Source organism: Mus musculus, chromosome X (assembly GCF_000001635.26).
Source record: "Mus musculus strain C57BL/6J chromosome X, GRCm38.p6 C57BL/6J".
In the NCBI taxonomy this organism is placed as follows: Eukaryota; Metazoa; Chordata; class Mammalia; order Rodentia; family Muridae; genus Mus; species Mus musculus.
Genome location: NC_000086.7, coordinates 157,217,438 through 157,237,134, shown reverse-complemented (window position 1 = coordinate 157,237,134; position 19,697 = coordinate 157,217,438). Strand labels below are relative to the sequence as shown.

General features: G+C 39.0%; 1 protein-coding gene across 1 annotated transcript in view; it reads left to right on the top strand.

Moving 5' to 3' along the window:
- Positions 1-19,697, top strand: part of Phex (phosphate regulating endopeptidase homolog, X-linked) — a 253,212-nt gene that overhangs the window by 178,152 nt on the left and 55,363 nt on the right. The window contains exon 15 of the mRNA NM_011077.2: positions 16,672-16,730. Within this exon, the coding sequence (NP_035207.1) occupies positions 16,672-16,730 (59 nt within the window). The remainder of the gene's footprint in view (positions 1-16,671; positions 16,731-19,697) is intronic.

Sequence of the window (19,697 nt, the reverse complement as noted above, 5' to 3'; positions counted from 1 at the left end):
GAACGGAAAGCCGTATCATTTTGAATCAGTAGCAGTTACAGTTTATTTATCTTTTTCCTACCTGCTGTAGGAAATTTTCCTACAAATAGGAAAATATCCTTAAAGCCTTTTAAGTCCGTGTCCATTTAGCCACTGTATTTTCCCTTAGGGAAAAAAAATCTTGGTGTTGCTCTTAGTAGTGTTGTTGATGATAATAGCAGTTTATTTACAATATGTGGTGACTTTCATCTTATGTGTGTCTTTGCATGCTGCATCCATATGTATATGTTTCTGGTGGTGTTGTTTGTTACTGCACATTCTGAAGGAGGCCAGAGGAGGACATCCAATACTTTCCTCTACCATCACCAAACTTATTTTTGGGACATGTCTTTCATTGAACTTGTCACTAACTTCTTTTTTTTTCAGCTAGGCTGGATAGCCAATAAACTTCTGGGTTCCACCTGTCTCCTCTTCCTCAATGGTGGATTGCTGGTGTGTATAGTCATTTCTGGCTTTCAAGTAGGTACTAGAGACTTGAATTCAGGTCCTACACCTTTAATAGCAAGTGCTCTTTTCCATTGACCATCTACCCAGTCTGTGCTTTACAATTCTTAATTGATTTCTCATAATGCTTCTTCTGGGAGGTGTACATTCTGTATTCCCATTTTGCAAAGCTTTTGCTACGGCTCACTTTTTCAAATGCTTTAAAAATCTTCTTTAGATCAGATCATTTCAATTTTTGTGCTTTTAACTACATCATTTTTTTATTAAATAGTTCCTGTTATTTGTAGTCACTGTTACCACATTAGGGATAATTCTTTGAATATAGCTTTATTCTTTGAACCATATATAATGGCCACTTTCAAATCTTTCCCAAATCTATTATCTGGATTAACTTAAAGTAATTTTAGATTCATTTATCCCCTTTTCCTTCTCTTTTTTGTAGTATAATTTTTGTTGTCAAAAATGATGTTTTAGATAAAATAGAGTAGCAAGTCTGGATGGTAATTTACATTTCTGAGATCTTTTCCGGATTTACACTGCAGAATATGTCTTTCCGTACATATGTGGTTATGGATTCCTGTGTCCAATTTCAGTCCTTTATTTTAGTTTTTAGGTTTACTTCCTGGTGATTATTCCATGTATGCAAGTTCATGCTTAGCCAACAATTAGGCCAGACCGAGTGCTCTAGCATTTAAGCTTGAGGGCCTTGAAAGTCAGCCACTTCTCTGGCTTCCTTGGCTTTTATTTCCAATGGGCTTTCTGTGCTCTCCCTTGTACTAGACCTGCTGTTGTAGTCAACCATGGGTGTGTGGAATACTTATTTATCATTGTGCCCTTTTCAGTTTCAGGATCTCCCTTTGAAATTTCTGACTAACTTTTCCTTAATTGTTTTCTATCATTGAGTTTGCTATATTTTAGCTGAGAAAGATACATTTTCAGCTAATTCTTTCTGGAAGCAAGTTAATTTTTCTGTTGTACTGGGATGGGCAGGAGCAATCCCAGCAAGATGTCCACCAAATTCTGCTCTATTAATTCCCCAATTCTAGCAGTTTATTGCTCACTTTTGGCCAGTTGCCAGACACCTAAAATGGATGCTTGTTGACTATTTTTCTCAGGTTTATGCTTGATTCTTGTGGAAAGGAATTGTCAGCTGTGCCATGCTATCATTTCCCAAAAGCTGATTTGGTGGGCTAGCTTTTAAAAATTGGCTAGTAATCTCATTTCCATGATTTTGATGGGCTGTTTATATGCTATCTTGTGCTCTTTGTTGCAATCCTTTTGAACACTCCACTTTCTTCTGGATTCTAGAAACATTAGACCCTTGTGTCTTCTTTTTCCTTAAACTATGAGTATCACCATTCCCTCCCAATGCTCTTATGTGCACAATCTTGACTCTATCAAACTTCCATGGAACACATAAGTACAATTGTTTTGTAAGTTATTAGCTTTAAGGAATAGAGTATCAAAGATTAATCAGTCTTCTGTGTATTCCTCATTTTACTCAAAAAGTAAGTACGAATGAAAAATAAACAGATGGTTTTACAACCCTTTGCTAATGACAGATAATCATCTATAGCCATCTGCTCCACTGTCCTTGCTTCTCTGCTCCTATCATGTTCTTTCTCAGCCTGTCTATTCCATTCTTTTCTCAGTCTAAATTATTCATAGGCATTCTAGATTTAGGGCTGTAAAATCTGATGACTCAAAGCAGATAACTTCAGCAAAGGATTTTTGTTTGTTTGTTTTTGCTTTTTGTTTTGGTGTTTTTGAGACAGGGTTTCTCTTGTGTAGTCCTGGCTGTCCTGAAATTCACTCTGTAGACCAGGCTGGCCCCAAACTCAGAAATCCACCTGCCTCTGCCTCTTCCTCCCAAGTGCTGGGATTAAAGGTGTGTACCACCACGCCCAGTCCAGCAAAGATTTTCAATATCTCTATGACCATGTTCATGTAGTAGAATAGTCATAGACCTACGTATGTCATCTTGCCCTTTTAATTCTTATTCATCACAGTTCAAACTTTAAAATTTTTTTTTTATTTTTTGAAATTGTAATGTAATTACACCACTTCCCATTCCAAGTCCTCCCATATACCCTTCCTTTCTGTCCTTAAAATTCATATAGTCTCTCTTTTTCATTGTTGTTACATAGCTATGACTATACATATATTTCTAAATATAATCTATTGAGTCTATATATTACATATATGTAGGTTCTCAGGGCTTACCATTTGGTATTGAATAATGAACTGGTATGCTCTTCCCTGGAAAAAGTCTATTTCTGCCACTGTTTGCATTCCTTAGTTGCCTATAGTTATTTGTGTTAGATTGAGGCCTCATGGCTTGCTTTTCCTTGTTCAAGTCATGTTTGGAGAGTCATGTTGGTGAGACTTTAGCTTCTGATATACTAGGAGGCACAGTTTCAGAGCAAACTCTCTGATTACCAGGCTCTCACAATCTTTCTGCCCTGTATTCCTCAGTGTTCTCTGAGCCTCAGGTAAAGGAAGTGTTTCATAGATGTATCCATTGTGATTGGGCTGCATAACTATGCATTTTGACTAGTTGTGATTTTCTGAAATGCTCCCCTTGTTTGCAAAGAACTTTCCTTGATGAGGAAGAGGTGGAGACTACATTTATTTTGATTTATGATGTCAATTGATTCTGGTATTTCTCTGTTTATTTTTCTTCAGCTGACTTGCCTATTGGAGAAAGTGGGATACTGAAATCACCTACCATTAATGGATTGATGTTAATCTGTTTCTTTAATTCCAGTAGTAGATAATTTTAAATGAAATTGGGTGCCCCTGAATTTGGTGCATATATATTTAGAATAGTAATGTTTTCTTGGTTAACTGTTCCCTTGGTTAGAATGAGCTGGCCCTTTTTATATCTTCTGAATACTTTTTGTTTGAAGTCCTTTTTTAAAATATTTTTTATTACGTATTTTCCTCAGTTACATTTCCAATGCTATACCAAAAGTCCCCCATACCCACCCACCCCCACTCCCTTACCCACCCACTCCCACTTTTTGGCCCTGGTGTTCCCCTGTACTGGGGCATATAAAGTTTGCGTGTCCAATGGGCCTCTCTTTCCAGTGATGGCCTACTAGGCCATCTTTTGATACATATGCAGCTAGAGTCAAGAGCTCCGGGTACTGGTTAGTTCATAATATTGTTGCACCTACAGGGTTGCAGATCCCTTTAGCTCCTTGGATACTTTCTCTAGCTCCTCCATTGGGGGCCCTGTGATCCATCCAATAGCTGACTTATTGCTAAAGTCTGTGAGCATCCACTTCTGTGTTTGCTAGGCCCCGGCCTGTTCTCACAAGAGACAGCTATATCAGGGTCCTTTTGTTTGAAGTCTTTTTTGCTTTCTGGTTCCAGTTGATTGCTGTATTTTTATCCACCCTTTTACCCCAAAGCAGTGCCTGTTTTTAAAGCTAAGGTGTTTCTTGTAGACAGCAGGTAAGTAGATTTTGTTTCTTTCTTTCTTTTTTCCCTAAAGATTTATTTATTTATTATTATATGTAAGTACACTGTAACTGTCTTCAGACACTCCAGAAGAGGAAGTCAGATCTCATTACAGATGGTTGTGAGCCACCATGTGGTGGCTGGGATTTAAACTCAGGACCTTTGGGAGCACAGTCAGTGCTCTTAACCGCTAAGCCACCTCACCAGCCCCTAGATTTTGTTTCTTTATTCAGTCAGTCTCTGTCTTTTAACTTCAATACTAAAGCCATTGTTATTTAAAGTTATTTATTAAAATATTTGTGTTAATTGCAGTCATGTTGTTGGTGTTCTTTGTGTTCTCAGTGGAACTTTGTATTTTAACAGATGTTGTCTTTTACTTCTTTCCACAGTATCTTTTCTATGCATAGTACTCTTTTCAGTCTAAAATAATGTTTTCTGTACTTTTTTTTCAGTTTGGTTTATCGGATATATTTTTAAGGCTGTTATATCCTTGAATATTTTTCTCACTCCTTCAATTATGGTGGATAGTTTTGCTGAGCATATTAGTCTAGGCTGCTGTCAACGTTTTTTAGAACTTGGGATGCATTTCTACAGGCTCTTCTGGCTTTCCACTGAAAAATCAACTGCTATTTTGATGGGGCTTCCTTCATATGTTAATTTTTCTCTCACTGCTTTGTTTTGTTTTGTATATTTAGTGTTTTAACTGTGCTATGCTATGGATATTTTCTTTTCAGGTCTTCTCTATTTGTGTTCTATATGTTTCTTACAGCTGTATGGGTTTGTCTTTCCTCAGACTAAGGAAATTTTCTTCTATGTTTTTGTTCAAGTCTGTTCTATACCAGAAACTTGGGAATCTTCTCTCTCATTTATGTCTATATGCATGTTCCCTTCTTGTGTTTAAGGAATATTTTTCAAATTCCTTGCTTATTTGCTCCAGATATTCTACTCTATCTTCAAGTCCTGATACTCCATACTTCATTCATTCTATTAGTAAGGTATTCCATCAAGTTTCTAGATGCGTTATTATGAGTTTTTCAGTTCCATCATTATTTCATTTTGAATCATCTTTAGTGTTTCTATTGTTCCAAGTTCTAGATTGTCTTTATCATTTTCATCAGTTTGTGCTTTCTTGGACATCACTCAGGTGTTTGTTCTCTTTATTTTTTTCTCCCTAATTACTTTGAAGTTATTTTTTATGCCTTCTTTCAATTCCTTAGATTATTTGATGAAGTTTATGATTGTTCTTTTAACTCTGTGTCCCAGGGTTCATCTGGGTATTTCTAAATGGGAAGCATTCCTATAGGACTGCTGTCTTTTAGGGAGAAAATATTGGCTTGAGCTTTCATATTGTTGACATTCTGGTAATGAGATATATGCATGTGGATCTGTTTGTTAGTTCTGGGTTTGTTATAGATTGATCAGGTTGAGGTAGAAGAGAGGATGTATGTGTGGTTTTCATCTAGATGTTGGAAATGGCTTGGATGGAATCATGTCGGGTAGACAGAGGGTATTAGTCTTGTGTGCAAGATATATGTCCTGGTTCAAGCTTTAATTGTTGGGGTAGATATGTCTTTCTAGATTAAAAGGTTTACTGTGGTATGGAATATAGTACATACTATAGTATGTACTGTGGGTTACGGGGACAGGTCAGAAAGGTCTTGGCAGGAGCTTAGGCATCATATGTGGTACAGGCACTTGAAGACAGGGTAGGTTGGGGAACTGGATAATGGGACTCAGGATAGATCTGGTAGGTTGGTGTCTTAGTTAGGGTTTTACTGCTGTGAACAGATACCATGACCAAAGCAAGTCTTATAAAAAACAACATTTAATTGGGGTTGGCTTACAGGTTCAGAGGTTCAGTCCATTATCATCAAGGTGGGAGCATGGCAGTATCCAGGCAGGCATGGCGCAGGAGGAGCTTCATGTCTTCATCCAAAGGCTGCTAGTGGAAGACTGACTTCCAGGCAACTAGGGTGAGGATCTTATACCCACACCCACAGTGACACACCCATTCCAACCAGGTCACACCTATTCCAACAAGGTCACACCTTCAGATGGTGCCACTCCCTGGTCCAAGGATATACAAACCATCACATTCCACTCCCTGGTCCCCATAGACTTGTTCAAAAACATGAGTCTATGGGGGCCATACTTAAACATAGCATAATGCAAAATGCATATAGTCCAACTTTCAAAGTCCTCATAGTCTATAGCAGTTGCAACAATGTTAAAAGTCCAAAGTTCAAGGTCTCTTCTGAGATTCATTCAATTTAATTAACTGTAATCCCCAAAGCAAAGCAGGAAACCAGCTGGGCAAACTCCAAACTCTGCATCTCCATGGCTGATGTCAAAGCGGTCTTCAGATCTCCACTCCTTTTTCATCTTTGTTGACTGCAACAAACTGCTTTCTCCTGGGCTGGTTCCACTCCCTGTTAGTAGCTTTCCTCACCATGTATCCCATGGCTTTGGCATCTTTAACATCTTTGAGTCTCCAAGGCAATTTCAATGTTATAGCTTCTTCTTTCAGTGTCTGGGATTCCACTTGATCTTTTGAACTCCTCCTAAGGGCTGGCATCACTTCTTCTCTGTCCTCTGTAGCACTCTATGCTCAAGTTGATCCACTCCACTATGGCTGCTGTTCTTGGTGATCATCCCATGGTACTGACATCTCCAATACACTGGGGTGTTCCACTCCAATTAGACTTCACCAATAGCCTCTCATAGGCTCTCTTCAGGGTGCCAAGCCTCAAATCCTTTGCATGACCCCTTCAGTCCTGGGCCATCAACTACAGCTGAGGCTTCACCTTCTCCAATGGCCTTCCCTGGCCTCTCACAGTGCTAAGCCTCAGTTTCTCTCCATGATCCCTTCATTCCTTCACAAGCAGTACCACCTGAGTGACTCTTACACATTACCAAGTCCAGCCGCAGCATGAGGTACAACCTTGGGTATCTCTGGAACACAGCTTTTTTGTGCTCCCAGAAAACAATTTCCAGAATATTTCACCTTAGTGATGCTGGTCTCTTCTTAATCACTGCTAATTCCTTAGCTCCAGTTAACCAGCATCAATTTTCCCAGTAGTTCCTTCCATTCTTAACTCTAGAGCCAGAGCCACATGGCTGAAGCTGCTGAGTTCTGCTGCTTACAGGAACTAGAACATGATCCCCTTGTACTATTACATTATCACTAGCTTTATGCTTTCTAAATCCTTCACTGCCTAAGCTTGGCTATCCTGGTTCTTGCTGTGTAGATTGACCTTGAATGCAGAGATCAGCATGTCTGTCTCATGGGATTAAAGGTGTGTACCACCATGCCTGGATCTAGTTAAGCTGGGTAGAATCTTGCCCCATGGTCCCACTCCCTTAATCTGTTATCTCCTAGAACACAAGATTTTGCTCCATTTCACTTCCTGGTACTCCTTTAATACTCGAACCATATATTTTATATTTTGCCTTTCTAAGCTTGCTATGCTTGTTCAAACTTCTCTTTGTGAGACTTAACCAGAGAACAAAGTCTCTGCTGGGCTTTTTTGAAACTTCCTTTGTCAATGAAATTAATGCAATTAATCCAAGTCTCTTCACCTTAGCCTCAGGCAGACTTTTCAGACAAGGGTAAAAAGTAGCCACATTCTTCACCAAAATACCACAAAAACAGTCTTAATGCCACATACTGAAATTCTTCTCCTTTGAAATCTCTTGGGCCAGGTCAACACAGTTCAAATTACTCTCAGCAACATATTCCTACTAGGATGACCCATTAAGCTCCATTTAAAGCATTCCACTGAGTTCCAAATCCAAAGTCCAAAAATCAACATTCTTTCAAGTAAAAGCATGGTCAGGCCTATCACGGCAATACCCTACTCCCAGTACCAACTTCTGACTTAGTTAGGGTTTTACTGCTGTGAACAGACACCATGACGAAAGCAAGTCTTATAAAAAACAACATTTAATTGGGGGCTGGCTTACAGGTTCAGAGGTTCAGTCCATTATCATCAAGGTGGGAGCATGGCAGTATCCAGGCAGGCATGGCGCAGGAGGAGCTGAGAGTTCTATGTCTTCATCCAAAGGCTGCTAGTGGAAGACTGACTTCCAGGCAACTAGGGTGAGGATCTTATACCCACACCCACAATGACACACCCATTCCAACCAGGTCATACTTATTACAACAAGGCCACACCTTCAGATGGTGCCACTCCCTGGTTCAAGGATATACAAACCATCACAGTTGGGGAGCATGCATGGATGAGGAAGGTCAGAGTGACCTACCAGATTACACCTTGTAGAATGATGTGGTATATTTGGATGTGGTACAGAAGGGATCTGTATGTGATAGGGCAGGTCCTTTAGGAAGTCTAGAGATTGGTTACTGCACAGGTACTGGTGGCTAGACAATGGTGAGGCACTAGATATGGGACCTGGACTAGATATGGCAGACTGGGGAGAAGACATGGATGGAAAGGCACAGTAAGACTCAGAGGGCTACACCCTATGGAAGAACTAGTTGGAGACGTTGAATGCTGTGCAGAAGGGACCTATAGTTCAAACTTTAAAAAAAAATTCTTATCCTTTATGTGTGTGTTAGATGCTTTCACATATATGTGCAGGTGTATGAAGTCTTCCTCCATACCTTCCTCCCTTAGTTTTTGAGACAGAATATTTTACTGTACCCGGGGCTCACTGTTGCAGCTAGAAGAGCTGAAGAGCAAACCCTGATATCTTCCTATCTCTCCCACCACTAGGATTATAGCTATGTGTCACCATGCCTGGGTTTTCACATGGGCACTGGAGATTCAAACTTAAATACTCATACTCACCAAGCAAGTACTTTACCAACTGAGCCACCTGTATGCTATTGATGCTGCCAACTTAATTCTTCAATTTGAAAATGTTATTCATTTGGTCATGTAGAGTGTCTAGGTTGCCAGTGGGAAAATTTCTAAATGGGCCATTTTTAACATTATCCTCAAATATTGATGGGCTGTCATATTCTAATGGTCTTAGCTATTCTTTACATTTTATTAATGCCTTGGGAAAATTCTAGGTGGCATTAATTTGTATAGTTTCCCCCATCCAATTTGTCAGTGGAACACAAATATCAGGTATTCCTCTCTATTCATGAGGCATTGGTACTGGGACATCTGGGAGATACCAAAATGTGAGGATGCTTAAGTGCCTTATACAAAATGGTACAGTCTTTGCATTTTATCTGTGTACATCTACCTGTATAAGTTAAATTATCTTTATTTAAAATACCTAGTTGTCTAGTTGCTTTTCTATTGCCATGCTAAAACACTACGACTAAGGCTACTTATAGAAGGAAGGATTTATTTTGGGCTTATGGTTACATAGGGATAAGAGTCCACTCTGATAGGGTAGCCTGGCAGCAAGGAGCATGTATGTTGGCTAAAGCAAAAACTGAGAGCTCCCATTTTTTTTTTAAAAACTTCATTGATTACTTGTGAATTTCACATCATATACCTCAATCTCACTCATCTCCCTGCTTCTTTGTAGCGGCCCTTCACTCTTGCAGACTCTCCCCACCCAAATAAAATAAGACATAATAATAACAAGAAAATAATATTGTCATAGAAGCTGTAGAGCATCACACAATATACCCTTTTGTCTACACATCTTTACTTGCAAATGTTCATTGCAATGAGCCATTGGTTTGGTTTGAGGCCTCTGACTTCTGCTACACTTTCTATACTGGATCCTCACAGGAACTCCTCTCAGCTATCCTGTTGGCCTATGACATGGTGATTCTACAGCTTAAGATTTGCAGCACTGGCCATTTTACAAGCTTCAGCAAATCATAGATGGGGTAGATGTTAGGGTGGGCCAACTCAAAACCTTGGATCTGGATTTAGAAGGTAACTGAGTTGGTCAGTCTGTCAGCACACCTGGGCCTGCAATACCAGCACGAGCTCTTGAGACCTGCCTTGGCTAGCTTACTCAGTGGTACAACCCACAGAGGGCAGGCTCAGCTATTCAGCTCTCATGCTCTTGGGCCAGTTTATCTGCACCCACACCATCATAGCCGGCTCTAATGGGCTATCTAGGTGAGGTGCATGGGCTACTGTTCGAAGTTCTGTAGCCAGTGAGGGGGCAGGACTGGCTCTCCTGTTCTCATGACCTTGGGGTCAGTTCTCTAGCCTGCATAAGGCCTTGAGGGGTCCGGGAGGGAATCTTTCCCTTGCATACGCAGACAGAGGCAAGAGGTCACATCTAAAACGCTAAACAGGAAGCAGAGAGAGCTAACTTGAAATGGTGTGAGTCTTATGGAATCCCAAAGCTGGTCCCCAACTACTATTTCTTCCTCCAGAAAGACCAAATATTAAAATACTTGAGACTGTTGGTACACTTTATCATTTAGGGAATAATAAGAATCTGTGTATGTCAAGTACAGCTACATCTCCCCACAAGCTGTAGCTACACAGTGCTGTCTGTATTTACTTCATAAAGGTACTACATTCATTGATCAATGTTTGGGAAACATTTTTTAACATTAAAAAATAAATGTAATACTTGTGATTCTTACTTCATCAATGTGTCTATTTCAGAAAAAAGAATATTAAAAATGTTTAAGGTCCTATTTCCATGGCAAGTGACATGCCTCAAATTTTCTTTTAAAGGAAATATCTATCTGGTCCATTTCAAGCATTGTAGGGAATTTTAGCTTCATGAAACCCATGGGCTTTAATTGACATCTTTTAGGTCTGAAAATTCATGAGTTAATCAACTGAGGAGGATGCTGGAGTAGCTCCTCTGTACTAGTTTACTTTGAACAGCACATCATGATTATTCCAAAAAGCCCTGGAATAACATTTTGCTTCTTTGTGGGGCTGGGAGATAAATACCCTTTATCATTTTTTTCTCTCATGGAATCCATTTTAGCTGCACTAATATGCATTAAGAAGTTTCTAAGGCAATGGGGAATGTCAGCAAGAATGAAATTAATTGGGTGGTCATCCCTGAAGGTACATGCTTAGGGATTGGTTCTCAGAATTGTCACTTCATCAGTTTGCTTAAAAAATAGAGGATTTACTTTGCTGCTTGGCTTGAGTCAAAAGTAATTTCTTTCCCCCAGGATCCTCTTATTTGACAGAAATGATTCTAAGCCAGCATCCTTATTAACTCACTCTCATTGTACTGTGACAAACATGTCTGGGTTCTATTCTCTAACTCATAAAACATTTGCAAAAACCACATTAAACATGTTTATAAGTTATAGTCTTTCTCACAGTTTTTGTTTGCAAAAACATTATTTATATCACTGGATGTGGCTAATATCTGCAGGATATTGGTAAGAAAGTATCATATATTCAGTTTTTTTTCATTTCATATTCCCTGGACTACTATTAAGAGTTGATAAATAAAATGTGAAGTTTTAGCCTGATTATATATATTTGAGCTAGTGAAAGGAAATCAGAATATCAGCACATTTCAGATCATTACATTTTGGTATTATATCCCTTTTAACTCTATCTCTGTCCCATAAGTTTTGAGATTTAAAGTTTATATAAGACTTAGCCCCATTATCTATTATTTTCTTCCATAAATACAGACTTCAGGAGACACAGTAAGAAGAATCTAAGGTACTTGAATGGTGTTTTTGTTTATTAACATAGATGTATATTTAACAATAGAGTTAATGGTCTCTTGCTCAGAACCTGCTACTTGGACAATTGTCTTAGTTAATAAATCATCCTAGGAGGTAAAGTGCTACAAACTAGAATGCCTTCAGGGTCCCACCAATTAAGAAATGGGCCACTTTGACAAGTGTGAACAATTAAAAGCATTAGTGTTTATCGCCTTGACTTTAAAGAATTCTAACTTAATTTTTTAAGATCCATCATATTGGCAAATAAAACTGTTTTCTGGGAAAATTCAAACTATTAAGTGGGTCTTAATCTGTACAGAGTCAACTTTTCCATACTACACTTATTTGCTGTTGTATATCAAACCATCCCCAAATTAGGGGCTCAAAACAACAGTTATCATTTAATTTGTACAAATCCTGATTCTAGGCATGGTCAGTAGACTTAGCTCATGGCCTTTCATTTAATTGCAGTAAGATAGAGATTGCCCCCTCTTTTTTTTGTTTTTTGTTTTTTAATTTTTTATTAGATATTTTCTTCATTTACATTTCAAATGCTATCCCAAAAGTCCCCCATACCCTCCCCTCGCCCTGCCCCCCCCTACCCACCCACTCCCACTTCTTGGTCCTGGTGTTCCCCTATACTGGGGCATATACAGTTTGCAATACCAAGAGGCCTCTCCTCCCAATGATGGCCGACTAGGCCATCTTCTGCTACATATGCAGCTAGAGACACGAGCTCTGGGGGTACTAGTTAGTTCATATTGTTGTTCCACCTATAGGGTTGCAGACCCCTTCAGCTCCTTGGGTGCTTTCTCTAGCTCCTCCATTGGGGGCCCCTCTCTTATATTGGTCCTTTCCCTACTCATTAATACATTTCCTACTGACTGGTGCTAATTTGTGGGCCAGAGTACCAGACGCTTTCCACTAGATTTCTGGTCAGGCCTGATGCAAGGGTTCTGGCAAAGGGAAGCTAGTATGGGCAGGGAGGGGAAGTCACTTTCCCACTTCCACTGCTTTGGTCAGCTCCACCTCCATCTCTGCCTTGCTGTAATTCCTTGCCACCCTGCATTAAGTCATGTCCTGCTGGGCTGACAAGAAGCCGACTAGCTGGTGAGGGGGGCAGCAGGGCCTCAGGCCGTGCTTTGGGAGAGCAGATCTCTTCCCAAGTGTTCTAGCTCTTAGGACTAAAGTCCTCCCAATGATGGCCGACTAGGCCATCTTCTGCTACATATGCAGCTAGAGACAAGAGCTCCAGGGGTACTGGTTAATTCATATTTTTGTTCCTCCTATAGGGTTACAGACCCCTTCAGCTCCTTGGGTACTTTCTCTAGCTCCTCCACTGGGGGCCTTGTGTTCCATCCAATAAATGACTGTGAGCATCTACTTCTGTATTTGCTAGGCACTGGCATAGTCTCACAAGAGACAGCTATATAAGAATGCTGGTCGAAGAAAAAAGTTAAATAACAGGGTTCTAGAGAGAGGAGAGGAAAGAAAGGAGAGAGGCTGTTCTTTTGTGCATCAGTGTATTGCCCTAGGAAATTCCAAAGTGTCTGTTTAAAAAAAAGTATTTCTCTTTTTATTTATTTATTTTTTTGAGACATGGTCTCATGTATTTTAGCCTGACATTAAACTTGTTATGTAGTTGAGGATTATCCCCTAGGCTCTACCTTCTAAGTGCTAGGATTATAAGTCTATGCTATCATAGCCAGCCTATGCAGGGTTAGGGATGGTACGCAGTGTTTTCTGCATGCTAGGCAAGTACTCTACCAGCTCCTTCCCAGCTCCATTTCATCTTTTTCTTTAGCAGCGAGTCAGCAGGATTAGTCCATAATAAAGAGGAAAGGAATCCAGATTTCCTATCTTAATGAAATAAGAATAAACTATTTTTGTGAACAGATATTGAAAGTTTGCACCAGATAATAGTAAAACTAAATATATAACAAACTTAGATACAATAAAGGAGAGGCACAAAATGTTTTACAGATGGATTGGCATCATTCCTAAATAAACAAAAACAACAAAAGCATCAAGAACTGATAGATGCTCACAGTCAGCTATTGGATGGATCACAGGGCCCCAAACGGAGGAGCTAGAGAAAGTACCCAAGGAGCTAAATGGATCTGCAACCCTATAGGTGGAACAACATTATGAACTAACCAGTACCCGGAGCTCTTGACTCTAGCTGCATATGTATCAAAAGATGGCCTAGTCGGCCATCACTGGAAAGAGAGGCCCATTGGACATGCAAACTTTATATGCCCCAGTACAGGGGAACACCAGGGCCAAAAAGTGGGAGTGGGTGGGTAGGGGAGTAGGGGGGAGGGTATGGGGGACTTTTGGTATAGCATTGGAAATGTAAATGAGGAAAATACCTAATAAAAATTATTTATATATAAAACTGATAGGACCCACTGGTTCAGATACTTAACATCAGCTCCAGGGACATTTAAGGCTCCAAATGGTCCCAAGAATAAAAAACATCTCTGAGGATTGTATAAGGGTCAGGAATGAGAAAGTCATATATGCAAGATAGGATGTTTTATTAATTCTTGCTGAAGTTTAGAAGTCTCTCGGTAATGGTCCCCAGCCAGTGATTGTTTATTTCTTTGTGTTTTATGCCTTTGTCTATGAGCAGTTAGAACGTGTTACTGTATGGTTGCCAGTCATGAAAGTTTACTTTTCCATGAACAATCAGAGAGTGAGAACTGATGAGAAGAGCAGGGACAGTCTATAGGAACATGCATTATTACAAATTATCACACCTATATATTATGGTCTAACTCATTTCTTGTGGTTACATGCCTGAGGTTCTGACTTCTTTAAATATTGGCCTCTTCATCTAAGAGCCAGTAGTACTGTGTGGATTCCTTCTCACCCTTTCAATCTGCCTGACTTCCCATCTGCAAGTATCTTTTTGGACTTCTAGGCCTCTGTTGCATCTATTTGATTCCAGCTGAAAACGGTTGCCTGCTCTTAAGGGTGCATGTGTTTAGATCAGCCTACCTGGACAATCTAGGATAAGCTCTGTCTTTTCAGATTTTTAACTTTAATTACATCTGAAAGTTCTTTTTGCTGTATAATGGTAGGATCTCAGGTATTAGACTGTGACAGTATTCTACTCACTACAGATAGAAAGTTGTGGTCAATAAAGATATTCTCTCCTCTACTTGTTTTCTTAACAAAGTAGGCCAATCAGGAACTTTTTAATAAACACCGGTGTCTAATTGAACCACTTATCTTGATTTGACAAAAGGCAAGCCACTTTCTTGATTCCTGCAACTGTCTCTAGAATAATCCAAAGCGTAATAGAACTACTTTGAAATTTGAAATGCCAGACTTTGTCTTCATCTCTAGATGGGCTAATGATAAAGTGCTTAGAACATGGCAAAATGCTTAGTAACTGCTAGCTAATAGTCACAGTGATAGGATGGCGTATTCCTAGGCTTTTCCACAAGTAAGGAGAAGCTGTAAATGGACAAGTAACAACCAAGATTTGGGTTCCTACCAGTCTTATGTTAGTTTGATATACAATAATGCATTACTTGGAAATTTTCTATTAGACATCAAATAATAAAATCATTTTTTTGAAAAGGGATTTATACACATTCCTTTTTTTCATCTTGGGGTTTGAACCTAGAGCCTCATAAATGTTAAGCGTGTGTTGTACCACTAAGATAAACACTCAGTAGTATATATGCTTATTTTTAGAAATTTAGCTTAAAAGACATTGTCTGAGTTTAATCATAAAAGGTGGTGTCTGGGGTAGATACCACCTGGTGGTGCCTATCACATAGTCCATGAACCAAGAGTGATTTTTAGAGATTAAACATTTGAAATTGGTCTGATGATGGTAATCCATAAGTTGAATCATAGCTAATCAAAACAATATCCCACCTCAAAAGAATTGTCTTTTTCATGAATAAAATTATACTTATTGATTATTATATTTGAATTTTATCAATCAGTACTTGTGGAAAGTTTGGTCTTTCATAACTGTATAATATCTCAGTTTTGCTTCTTCATCCATAAAGCCTGAAGTTTTTACACTATTTTCTTAAGCCCATGTATTCAATATAAGGGTGTAGACTGTTCAGAGCTATAAGGAATCCTAACATCTAATACAATATCTTTACTTTAATTCATTACTGTTATTACTATTATTATTATGTATGTGTTTGTGTGATGGTAAGTATATGTGTGCACATTCTATGATGCCCAGGCAGAGGTCAGACGACAACTTTCAGAAGTGGATTTTCTCTTACTGTAGGTCCTAAAGGATTCAATTCAAATCACCAGAATTGCATGGCAAACACTTTACCTGCTGAGTCATTCTGCCAGTTCAGTATCTTCACTTTATAACTAATACCAAACCCCAGAAAAATTAGTAGTGTCTGATCCAACAAAACTCTGCTGGTTATAGAGATAGTTCAGGCATTGCAACTTAAATCAGTAAACTTTTCACTGGAGTAGTTGGACACTCTAGTAGCATGTGATATTCATTTTTCTTTAAATGGATCTCTGGATTATTACCAATCTAAAACAGTTTCATGGACAGTCAGGAGTGATGTAGGCTAGAGAAGTAGCTGGGTCATGTGGACAGAACCTAGCAAACATCTGCTTGTTGCAGTGTTTCCATCTTCTGAGGGAACACCTCAGAATGTAGAACTTCTTGTCAATGTTTTCCAGATGCACTCATATTGATTTCTCATTTGCTTATTGTTGTTGTTAATGAAGTCAGACATTCTAACATTCTTTTGTTAGGATATATTTATTTTCATTTTATGTGCATATGTGTTTTGCCTGGATGTATGTCTGTGCACCATGGATTCCCTGGAGCCGAAGTCATAGATGGTTGCTAACTAACTACCCTGTGTGTTCTGGGAATTGAACGTTTGTCCTCTGGAAGAGCAGCCAGTATGTTTAACCACTGAGCCATCTCTCCAGCCTTGATAATATAGTCTTGCCAAACTGTGCTCACATTCTGATAAGATTGTTCATTCAAGAGAGTAGGAGTCCTAAATGAGGCAATAATTTTCCCTTGTGACAATATCCATGTTATTTATGGTTATTGTTTTTCTATCTGGGTATTGATGGCTACCTTCTGGCATTTGTCTGTCTTTCTGCAGGTGGTTTACAAACCCAACAACAGTCAATGCCTTTTACAGTGCATCTACCAACCAGATACGTGAGTACCACACTGTGTAGGGGGATTGCATTGATCCTGCAGTTTGCTTTTGGTACATTGACCATCTTCTTAATATTAATTCTTTTAATCATTCAACATGTTTTCATCCCCTAGTGTTTTCTTTAATTTCTTGAGTGTTTTCAATGTAAGTGACTTTCACTTCCTTTCTACTTATTACTCCATAAGAAGAATTTTATGTCACTATTGGCTATTAAAACTACAGAAAACATAACTGCTATGAAGTTTTCCATTAAAAGGAACACAGGTTTTTTCCTATCATAACTGTCTTGATTATCTTCTCTACACCATCCTAGCATTGATGGGAGTTAACTCGTGGGACAATTTTTATGAAAAAGCTTGAATATGTTTTGATTAACCCTAGGATGTAATGTCTTTAGGATGTTTATTTCTTTATATTGGATATGCATAATTATATATGCTGCCTTGGTTAGCTTTAAATGTCAGCTTATATCTTTGAGTCATCTTCGAGGATAGCTCTCATTGAGCAATTGCATATGTATATGAAAGAGAGTCAGAATGAGAGAGCAAACCAGAGAGAAGGAGAAAGAGAGAGAGAGAGAGAGAGAGAGAGAGAGAGAGAGAGAGAGAGAGAGAGAGAGAGAGAGAGAGATCCAGCCCATTCTACTGTGGGCAACACCATTTCTAGGCAGGTGGTGTTGAACACCACAAGAGCTTTGAGCCTTTGAGTCTTTGAGCCTTCAAGTCAGCTAGCAAGCAGCATCTTCCAAGGTTCCTGCTGTGTTTCATTAGCTGTGAAGTGAGCTCCTCTGTCAGAGGTAATCCTGTGTGTAATGCCAAGCAGACCTACCTTCAAGTTCCTGCCTTGCCTTTCCTCAATGATGGACTATGGTTTGGAAATGTAAATCAAATATTCCCCTACCCAAAGTTGCTTTTGATAAAGGTGTTTATCACAGGATTAGAACTAGAACAAATGCTATGATTCATTTTTAAAATGGTCAAGATTTAGTATGTCAAGAATTAAAAAAAAATCTGACAGCATCCACCATTGGTATTAAAGATCCTGCCACTGGTAGAAACATAAATTAGGCCCCTCCAATTGCAAGGCAAGTTGACAATGTGTAGAAAAGCCAAAGAAATGCCTGCATATCTGTGACCATCATCTGCATGCTCAGTCTATCCCAGGACTTTGATTCATAGTGTCTGCATCATCAACAAAAAACACCCTGGGGGAACTTGTTAGGAGTGCAACTTCTCAGGCTCTAGCTGCTACATGTGGGGCTCAGAAGCTGGTTTTAATAAAATTTTCAATTTCCAATTGTTTCTACTGAACACTAGCATTTGAGAAACCTTCCCCATAGAACAAAAGCAAGTCAAAAAGAAGCCCATGTGAGAATTCAAGTGGCAAATTATTGATGATAGTGGGAAGGCAACTAGTTTATGTGTCCCTAATGCATGGAAATAAAAGAATGTGGCAAATTTATCTAAAGGAATAGCATACAAAAGTGCAAGTTAGATGGTCTGTTATGACACCTATTAACATAGATTTCCATAAATAATTAGGTTGTTCAGGAAATTGGCAACTTGAGAAAATATATGGACTATGATACCACATTAATAAAATTGAAAATTATAGGTTGTTTACAGTCATATCCATTTGTTGTAAAAGGCATTCATGAGAAGAGAAGACAACAAATTCAGGTTGGTGGTGTGATGTCTTGTGGGGAGAGCTGACTGTTCCAGGTTAAACTTTGGTTTTCCTTATGTTCTCTACCTTTCCATGATGACTGAGCCTTAGGGCCCAGTCCTGATTTCTGTTCTGTTTGTCCCTGTTCTCCATCTTTGCTCACTCCTCTAGTGATCACATCTAATCTTGTGGCTTCAATAGCATTTCTACAGTGATGAACCCGGGATAGAATTTGTAAGATACACCATCTTTGCTCTTGTGACCACCTGTCTCCTAACTGGGTGACAGGAAGAACCTTCTCACTGACCTTCCTGTTTCTGCCCTCATCTCCTCTGGACTGTTCTCTTTATGGTTATATCATATCACCCTGGTCTTCAAATCATTCTATCCATATTTCATCTCACTGAGCCTAAGAATTGCCTGCAATGACCAATAAGACTGCCATTTTCCCCCCTCGTGGTAAGGTCTCATGAATCCCAGGCTATCCTCAAACTACTTATGTAGCTGAGGATTGGCCTTGAACTTTTGATGCTTCTGCCTCCACCTCCTACCTTCTGGGATTACCTGTGTATATGCAGTTGAAGGATTGCGTTTCCTACTAGAGTCGTCCTCTCGTGGCTACTGTTGGAAATGGTAATCCTCAGGATTGGTCTTGAGAGTAATGAGCAAAAGGAAACCAAGCAGATGGTGCTAATTTTTGATTTCTACATGAATTAATATAACCAAAGAAGTTGTTAAATATTTTGAGTGTCACTGCTTAGTATGTAAATATTCATTATGCTGAAAATGCTGTTGCTTTCTTAAGGTCCAAAGTTCCAAGTTGCAAACCAAGCTGCATATGTTACATGGAGACTTGGAGATTTTGTTTTGAGATCTCAAGTACAATTAAAATTTATAGTATTTATCTAAATGCATCATATGTAAAATGTCTGTTGAACAATAGAGTACTGACTGGATTATTCATTTTATTAGTTTTACTAACATTTTTATTTATGTGTGTGTGGGTCATGCCATGGAACATAATGCGAGAGGACAAGTTGCAGGAGTCAGTTCCCTCTTTGCACTTTGTGGGGACTGAACTCAGGTTATGTCATGGTAGCAATCACCTTTATCCACTGAACCCTCTCACTGACCCAGACTGTTTATTTTGATTGAACATTTTTATTGAAGAAACTTGTATTACTTAGCCATATGTCCCCAGGTGAGTTAGTGGTAAAGTTTGTATACCTACCATAAGGACAGGCAGAAAAGTAAGGTCTTCCTTTTTTATCTTTTTTTCTTTTTATTTTTTATTGGTTATT